This window comes from Salvia hispanica, chromosome 2 (assembly GCF_029641045.1).
Source record: "Salvia hispanica isolate PSC_SH4W2 chromosome 2, Shi_PSC_v1, whole genome shotgun sequence".
Taxonomy (NCBI): Eukaryota; Viridiplantae; Streptophyta; class Magnoliopsida; order Lamiales; family Lamiaceae; genus Salvia; species Salvia hispanica.
In genome coordinates, this window is record NC_142693.1 from 32,827,620 (window position 1) to 32,837,075 (window position 9,456).

The window sequence follows — 9,456 nt, forward strand, 5'->3', positions numbered from 1 at the left end:
GATATATATCGAAAATTTCGATATATATCGAAAATAAAATATCGATATGTATCGAAAATATCGATATATCGGAAATTTTCGATATATATCGTATTTTCGATATAAAACGATATATCGCGATATAAGGAAATTCATATCGTTATCGTATCGAAAATTAACGATACGATATCGTATCGTATCGAAAATTGCGATATATCGAAAATTCGATAATTTTTCGATATTTTTCAATACGATACGAGCGATATATCATTTTTTCGGTATTTTTCCCCAGCCCTACGGGAGACAGTGCATGGCGGGCAGACCATGTTGCACTTGTGCGTGAAACATTTTCAATTCGAGACGTTGAAGGTTTTGGTGGAAAAGTTGGTGGACTTAGTTTATGCAAAGGATGGTGATGGTGAGACACTCTTGCATTTGGCTGTTAGATCCAATCAACTTAAGGTAACCACCAATTTTTCACCAACTTAGTTTGGGAATAATAAAAATAAAACAATAAAATTTGAAAGTTCATTTTAAAATTAGAAATAATCAAGATATGAAACTATATTAAATAGGACATGTATCAATTTTTCTTCTTGCTAATTTAAATACGTAAAGTAAATACAGAAATAAGTGGGTGATTCTCGATCATTGGGTCTCAATCTCTCTCTCACCCTAAATCCCATTTCTTTCTTCTTGAAAGCAAAAACTGAACAGCTTATTCTCTCCCTTTCTTCATTCACGTCGCCGCTGCCTCACTTTCTCATTTCTTACTCAGCCTCCTCAGCTCTCTCTACGTGGAATATGGTCGGAGGAACGGATGTTGTGGGGTCGAAGGGCCGATGAAAGAAGCGTTCCGGCGGCACTCTGGAGGGGTTGGTGACCCCACCTGGATCCGCCGTTGGTGGGGTCACGCGACCCCACCTGGATCCGTCGCTGAACTCGAGCTTCTCCATCTTGTCAAAAATCCAATAGAAAACACGGCGGTGGAAAGCATCATCACGAAGATTTAGCTGCCGATTCTTCTTATTTCGCCATGACCGATACACATGCTTTACATAAACACCACACGCCCATACGAGCGCAAATATGAGAAGCCCCCACATGATCTTGTTCCCGGTGGGAGAGCTGAGCTGATATGGAGTGACCGCGTCCGTCGACGTCAAGAAGGTTACCATGACAGCTACCAGCGCCGCTCCCATGGCGAGGAACGACACCAATGCGAAGGCAAATGTGTAATTTTCGAGCTGGACCCTGAAAGTGAAAAGGTACATCGCAGCGAGGGAACACAGGAAGGCCGTGGTGTTGGCGCGCCTAATTGTCATGTATGTATGGGGATGAGTAGATGCCATCACGGCCTTTCCGGCCATGTGCGAGGAGTTGTGGTCATCTTCACCCCATACTCCTCCAGCGGGGCTGATGGCCGACTGGAAGGCCATCGTGGCGATCAGGACTGCCACCACCATCATGGTATTGCTCATCTCCGGGATCACTTGAAAAATGAAGAGATCTGACTGATATTTTAAGAGCTTTTTCATATCTGAGTAGTTGGGGGTGGTTGGAAGACTCTCGTTCAAGATTTGGACAGCAGTTTTGCCCATCCCGTTTCTTGTTTCCTGCTTTAGGACTTCGATTCCCACCAAGTAGTCTACAATCTGAAATTTGTTCATAATATGCATAATCTCTCAGTTGTTAATGCTTTTGAAATTCGACAATTGTCAAACATCCGAAAGAAAATTTGTTTTCGGGTGTTTGGCACACTTGATTGAGCCGAATCACCTACTCAGCCGTCGAACATCCGAAAGAAAATTAACAACAAACGGGGATAATTTATACAACGGGCTTCGAAAATCTACAGTGGACATGGATATGCTTGTCTGAGTCTTAACTACAAATTCGAGCCAACAAAAGAAATGTACTCTCTCTATCTCATAAAAATAAAACACTTCTGTCATTTTGATTATTCTCATAAAAATAACAATTTCTGTGTTAGGAAACTTTTTTTTCTATTCACGAACTCATTCTCCACCGTGAATACTCCAACTACTTTTTTATTTATTTTTCTATGGAACAGAAAGATTATAATAAATAAACAGATTATGAAAGTGCGAATCAAAAAATTCAAACATTGTTAACGTTAAATCTAATTTATAACAAGCTAGTTTCAAAAGTCAAATCTATATCAATTATACTCCCTCTAGTTCTCATTAAATATCTCATATTTGACCGATACGGGTTTTAAGAATCGTTTGACTTTATAAAAGGAAGTGAATGAAAAAAATTAGTTGAATACAAATCTCACTTTTATTTGTGAATATAATGAATTAGTGAAATGCGAGATCTACTTGCTAAAAGTAGTACTCCCTCCGTCCCCGATTAGGAGTCACACTTTGACCAGGCACGGGTTTTAAGAAATGTAAAAAAAAGTTGGTTGAAAAAGTTAGTGGAATGTGGGACCCATTTTTTTATATTGGTTTTATAATAAAATGTTAGTGAATTGAGTTAGTGGAATGTGGGACCTACTTACTATTTATGGTAAAAATGAAGTGTGACTCTTAATTGGGGACGGACCGAAATAGAAAAGTGTGACTCTTAATCGGGGACGGAGGGAGTAAAAAGTAAATATGACACTTGAGAGTTGGTTTGTAATTACCTGGAGTTGATTGCACCTAACAGCCAAATGCAATAATGTATCACCATCATCATCCTTTGTACACACAAGATCTCCCAACTTCTCCACCAAAAACTTTAACGCATCAAGTTGAGCATGCTTCACACACAAATGCAGCACAGTCTGCCCGTGATGCAGTCTCTCCAATGCGGGGAAACAACTATCCTTAAGGAGATGTTCTAGAATCTGAACACACCCATTCATGGCTGCAACATGAACCGGATTCATGCCTTGGTCGTCGCGCCGCCAGCACATCTCCGGGTCTTTTGAGAACAATTCCAAGGCAATCTGGGCATGCCCTCGTGCGGCTGCTACATGTAGAAGATTTCTTGAGCATGGAAATGAGACTCCATGAACAAGATATGGATCTTCTTCAACTAGTCGTACAAGTGTTGTTACATCTCCTTTTAATGCAGCTTCATACAGTTTCTTTTCTACTTCTTCACTCACCATTCTTTCTCCCACTAATTCTTCTTCTTTTTTTTTTCCTCTTTTTATCTCTTGTTTATAGTTACTTCTTCTTACCCTTTTCTTATACTATTCGTAAATGATTGATGTCCACACACCACACACAGCCAAATGGCCATTGTCTTAGGTTGGCTACAAGCAACCTAATTTCCTCACTACTTCACAATATATATTTCGATAAATACTACTAGTATAAGCGTTGTGGTATTTTCAACACAGCTGCCTCACCTCTGTCATGTATCTATCTGCATTTGTCTCTGAAAACGATAGTGAAGTTGAAACAAATTGTATCAACATTCTAACAATTACTCCAAGAATGTATAGTTTCATTTTCATTCAATTACTCTTCACATATATACAGGGCCAACTGGGATAAGGGATAGTTGAAATAGCTTTAAAAATAAGTGCTCCAAAAATACTCGCAAACAATTCCGACGAGACTAATATAACAAGATAAAATGTGCATGATTTAATTAACAATGTGAAAGTGAAATCAAATTTAGGCGTGAGCTTCTTGATTTGAGTATTTTATAAACAAATTGCATCACTTGTTTAGGATTAGAAATCGAGCTATAGTGACGCATCATTATGCTAAATGTGTCAACTAAACTAAGGATTCACCAGTGTATGTACATTATTCAATCGCTTTTAGTGTTTCAGATACATTTTCATTTGTTGTGTTCAAATTATCAAATTTGGATAATGAGGAAAGAAAATAAGAGAGTAATATTTCTGGAATTGACTGAATATGAATACACCACGTGATAACGTCTCATTTATATATATTACTTTTAAATGATATGTGAGTGAAATGAATTGGAAAAATATGGGGCCTCTTTACCATTAATAATAAACTAAGACTCCTATTTGTACACGGACCAAAATGAAACGGAACTCCTATAGGTGGACGGAGGGAGTATTAATTACAATGGGCATTGCAGCAATTCAACTTGTATTGATTTTATCGATAATTACAATATTGCAAGTTTTTATCAAATACCAGTAGTAGTACTAAATAGACCAATATACAGTTGTTTTCATTGTCCCTTTTCTTCAAAAAATTAAGCATCTCTTTTGAATATAGTCCCAATCTCCATGGATCCTACACTTTATTAATTTGTTTAGTGATGCCTTCATGTAGAATACAATAATATTTATATGATAAAATTTCTCTATATAATGTCCTGATAATCGAAATAGTTTTTTTATCTTTTTCAAATTCATTAGCTTTGAATTATTTAATTGAAATTAAAACCAACTTGATTAATTAAGTAAATATATAACCAAATAATAACCAGATTTGTTTTATAAAAACTCCTTATTTTCTTTTATTATCCCCTTTATATTGTAATCATTTGAGATTTAAAAGCCAAAGTAACGCTGCAATTTATTAATCATGCTGACGATTAATATTATCGCATTAATTTGTTTTTTTTTTTTTTGATATAGATGGAAATAAAAGTAAGAGTCAGCCTAGCTAGTTCATTAGCCAACGGGTCCAATCCACCATTCCGATGAAAATGTGGCCAATCACAAATATACAATGTGGAAATATATTTGATCATTATTTTAGTATTCAAAGTCATAAATATAATAGTGAACATATAAATATGAGAGAGGTGGGGCAGCTATGTGGAAAATGCTAACCAATATTCTCGTCACATTCTCTCACCATAAATAAAAATTGTTATAATAAAGACATTAATATTTCACACCCACACACTGCACGTATATCATTTTCAAACCGATGATAAAGTTTTTCTCAAGGTATCTCCGTCGAAAGGGATAATACGTTTCGGTGTTAAGGGAAAGTTGAAGTCACGATTTATCGAACCTTACGAAATCTTAGAAAGAGTAGGACCCGTTGCGTACCGATTGGCGCTACCCCCAAGCCTTGGGAGCATGCACAACGTTTTTCATGTATCGCAGTTGCGGAAATACGTGTTCGACCCGAAGTACGTGATTCACTTTAAAGAAATTGCGTTGAACCCGGACTTGAGCTACGAGGAGAGACCCCAGATGATCCTAAACCATAAGGTTCAAACCCTAAGATACAAATCTGTCTTCGTGAAAATACAATGGAGAAACCACGGGCCCGAGGAAGCCACGTGGGAGCTTGAGGATAAGATGATGGAACTAAACCCGGAACTCTTCCCATAGATGTACCAAATTTCGGGACGAAATTTCTTTTAAGTGTGGTAGGATGTAACACCCCGAATTTCCGAACCCTAATTTTAGAGCCCTAGAATTTATTATTGATGACGTGGAGTTGTGAATGCATTTATTGCACGTGATGCTATGGCCGAGTTGAGTTTAGGGTTTGCGTTAGAAGTTTGAAAAGTCAAACTTATTGATTTTGTGATGTGGCATGTGATTTATTTATTTGTGAAGTGAATTATTTGTTTAGGGTGAGTGAGGAAATAAGAGAAAATTTCCATGAATACTAGCCATTATCGACCCCCTTGATTTTTGAAGAAGAATTTCTATTTTTCCGGATTTTAATTTAATTCTTGGGATATTTATCCAAATTAAATCCAAAATCCAATTATTCCTTATTTCTTAATGAGAAAAATCGAGCCCTATTGTTTTTAAGGTGATTTTCGAAAATCACCTAGCTTTGTGAAGGAGGAATTTATTTTATTTTAATTGATCCCTTATTTGATCTCCTTCCATACCTAGAATTAAAAATATTCTATCAAATCTTTCCATACCTCAAGAGATCTTGCCTTATCTTATTTTAGTTAAATTAGAAATCCATGCCTTATTAAAAGGGGCCATATTACACGCCTAGTTCCTTTTCAAAGGGGAGGATTTATAATTTTTATTTCATTTTTGCTCCTGTGATATTTTATTCTACTCCGTAAAATATACCAAAACAAAATCTTGGCTAATGGAGAGCCATATATTTCGAAATTTCCATGCTTGAGACCCTAGTCTATTTTTGTTAATTCTTCCTCCCTACTTCACAATATTTATTTTATTTAATTGTGGAGAATAAGATCTTACCAAATATTCTATTCTATTTACCTAAGGATCTTATTGAGCACTATAAATAAGAGGAACCCCTAACCCTAGCCCCATAATTTTCGCCTCCCTCCCTTCTTCCCTCTCTCCAAATTTTTCTTCTTCCATTCTCCATTATTTTGTCATCTTTTGAAGAAGAATTGAAGTTTGATCCAAGAATCTTGAAGAACCAAGCCTAATACTTAATTTCTACCGTTCATTTTTCTCATAAGGTATTTTTATATCCATCTTCTTGTTTCTACTTGATTCCTCTTCTCTCTAACCGATTAATCGGTCTTCTTGAACCCTCATGCATCTTGGTTGAGTGAAAGTGGGATATAAAGGGATGTGGGAATATGTTTCATGTGTGTGTGTGTGTGTCGTGTGTGAGTGCGTGTGTGTCATGTGTGTGTTGTGTAGAGTGTGTTTGATGGCTAAATATTATGGTACGATAGACATGATTTTTATTGATTAGTAATGATAAGATAAATCGTTGGAAAGAGGGAAAAACATCGAGACATGCATAAGTAAGAGTAGTGTTGAACCTAATTTGTGATATGTGTGCCTATGTGATTAAAAAGGTGAAACCTCAGTTGCGAAGCCGGATAACAAAGGAAAGAACATACTTGAAACCTAAGCAGTCGAGGTGGGCTTTATTCTTAAACTCTTTTACTTCTTGCAAAAATATTTATTGGTGTTATAAGGGTGGTTTAACTGTTATGCCATGCCTATGTTTGTTTTGTTGTGATATTGTGCGCCTGATGCCTAGTTTGTGAGTTCGCTCCATTGGGCTAGGGCTGTGGATATGTTATACGAATTCGGGTCTGAGTACGAGCCGCAAACCCTACCAGGCTGTGTACACGAGGGGATCGGGAGCCGTCCTTGCTAGTCGGCCGGTCTCGTGGGCGAAAAGTGTGGCCACACTTTCGTCGCACTATGGAAAGATTGTGATTTATGAATTGATGAGAAAATGGGGAGTTGTTTGATTGGCCAATCTATCTTAAATATTTTTGTGATACTCGTGAAATTCTCTTTAAACTGCTTAAAACTCGAGTTCACTTGGTAAGGGTGGCATAACTTATAAAATGTTTTGGCAACGAGTTCACTGAGTATTTCAAAATACTCAGCCCTGCATGTGTTTTCCTTATGTGCAGGTTGAACGAAGACGAGCGGTGGCGGGTGTTGAGCATGATAATTAATTAAGATGGATATTTGAAACTTCAAGCGTAGTTGTGTCTTCATACATAGCTATTCTTCCTCTTGGACGTTTTCCGCTGAGTTTTGATACACTTATGTTTATTTCGAATATTTCGCACTCTCCTTTCGAGTTAGAGGCTTTAGACTATCTTGTGGTTTCTATCTTGGAAAACTATGCCATACTCTTGACATTGTTGAACGTCATTTATTACACCTTCCTTTTTCTTATTCGAATTTCGAGGTTAAGTTATTGCTTTAAACACTCTGATAGTTTCTTTCTGATCTTTTGGTCAACACTCTTTAATTGAAACCCTGGCCTTCGTTCATTTCTTTGAGTCCGTTTTGGTAGCAGTCGCCGCATTTATTGTACCCTAGGAGGGCGGGCTGTTACACGTGGGGTCTTTAATTTCTTGAAAATAGGAATTCGGCAGCAATTTAGTCAACTTTAATGTAAGGAACCTGACCCCACCTTATCACACAAGTCTGATCATTTGTGAATTATAGAAGAAAATGAGAATTAATGATAGAAAGAAGAAAGACATTAATAATAAATTAGTAGAGGCAGAATGGTGAGTGAAGCAGTAGAAATGAAACTATATGAAGCTGCGTCAAAAGGGGATGTAACAGCTCTTCAACAACTAGTTAAAGAAGATCCATACCTCATTCATGGAGTCTCATTTCCATGTTCAAGAAATCTTCTACACATAGCAGCAATGTATGGACAAATAGCCATTGTTGAAGAACTGTTGAAGCTTAATCCGCTGCTAGCTCGGGGTTCGGACTCCCAAAAATCGTCGCCTCTTCACATTGCAGTGGACCAAGGGGACCTTGAAGTCACAAAAAGATTGTTGTTGGTGACCCCAGAGATGTGCTGGTGGCGAGACGATCAAGAGATGAACCCGGTCCATATTGCAGCCGTGAAAGGGCATTTTATGGTTTTGGCGGAGCTGCTTCGACTGGATCTATTTCCTGCTCGGGAGAGAGTGCATCGTGGGCAGACCGTGTTGCACTTGTGTGTGAAACATTGCCAAATTGAGACATTGAAGGTTTTGGTGGAAAAGTTGGGAGACTTAGTTTGTGCAGAGGAGGATGATGATGGAGAGACACTCTTGCATTTGGCCGTTAGATCCAATCAACTTGAGGTATATATATATATTTTTTGTGTATATGTTGTTAATTAATAATTAGATCCTAGTAATGATACTATTGTATCAAAAATTTGGTGGAAAATAACAAAATAAAGAAACTAGCAACGAATTCCACAGGGAAAACAGCATTGGATATCTTGCACGAGAGCTTTCGCGACACAAGCACATATTTAGAAATGCGAAGAATATTGCATAACGTCTATCCCCAGTCGATCGTCGAGCACTTTCCTAAGTTGACCGACATGACGATGGTGGTGGTTGTCCTGATAGCCACGATGGCGTTCCAAGTGACGGTCAGCCCCCCAGGGGGCGTGTGGCAGGATGACACGCCATCACACAACGCGGGCAGAGCAGTGATGGCCACCACTCATCCTAAAGTCTATGAACACTTCATTAGTGCTACCACCACGGCTTTCATTTCAGCGATCGTCACAATCCTCCTTATCAGCACCGGAGCGCCACAGGTGAACTTTTTTCTGGCGATCGCGACCTATTCCATGTGGGTGGAGATTACGTCTATTGGAGTGAGTTATGGAGTTTCCTTAATTATGACCAATCCTATGGAAACAAAATCAGTTGGCAACATAGTTGTCATAGTAGCCTCTGTTTTCGTCTTCGTTTATTTATTACTGTTCCTCTACTTTCCAATACGTAAACTTGTTTCGTCGTTGCTTAGAAGAATACAGAGGTTGCAACAAGATCTTATAGACGATCCCGAAAAACTTCCCAAACCTGTGCCGGTTTCGACGTATGTAAGAATACAGAGTTGGCTACAAGTTCTTACAACTACTCCCTTGAAGGCATTGTTGGAAAAGGGGGAGTAAGGACTTTTGCCTTTCCCTATGCCACGGCTTACAGTTTGGTTTGTTTTAAAAGTTTTGTTGAATTTTTCGTCTTCATTTTGTTTTGTATATTTCCTTCGGTTGTAGTTGAAAAAGCATCCCACGTACAAGGATCGATATTTTCTCAATCGCAAGACATATTATTGCA

The 9,456-nt window shown here is 38.0% G+C and overlaps 2 protein-coding genes across 2 annotated transcripts; one reads left to right on the top strand and one right to left on the bottom strand.

Moving 5' to 3' along the window:
- Positions 1–485: 485 nt before the first annotated feature.
- Positions 486–3,169, bottom strand: LOC125201968 (uncharacterized). The gene is made up of 2 exons (XM_048100273.2): positions 2,633–3,169; positions 486–1,634 (listed from the first exon to the last, which is right to left on the bottom strand). The coding sequence occupies exons 1-2, from the start codon at positions 3,101–3,103 to the stop codon at positions 750–752; spliced, it is 1,356 nt and encodes a 451-aa protein (XP_047956230.1). The 5' UTR covers positions 3,104–3,169; the 3' UTR covers positions 486–749.
- A 3,054-nt stretch (positions 3,170–6,223) lies between these two features.
- On the top strand, positions 6,224–9,456 carry LOC125201970 (uncharacterized). The gene is given in 3 exon segments (XM_089065737.1): positions 6,224–6,354; positions 6,703–8,460; positions 8,514–9,456. Coding segments are annotated over 2 exon segments (1,353 nt in total). The 5' UTR covers positions 6,224–6,354; positions 6,703–7,884; the 3' UTR covers positions 9,291–9,456.

Bases quoted from the DNA above. Each gene is read 5' to 3' on its own strand.
- LOC125201968 (XM_048100273.2), bottom strand. From the start codon at position 3,103: ATGGTGAGTGAAGAAGTAGAAAAGAAACTGTATGAAGCTGCATTAAAA. The intron at 1,635-2,632 runs GTAATTACAAAC...AACAAATTTCAG, and splicing joins TTAGGTGCAATCAACTCCAG to ATTGTAGACTACTTGGTGGG.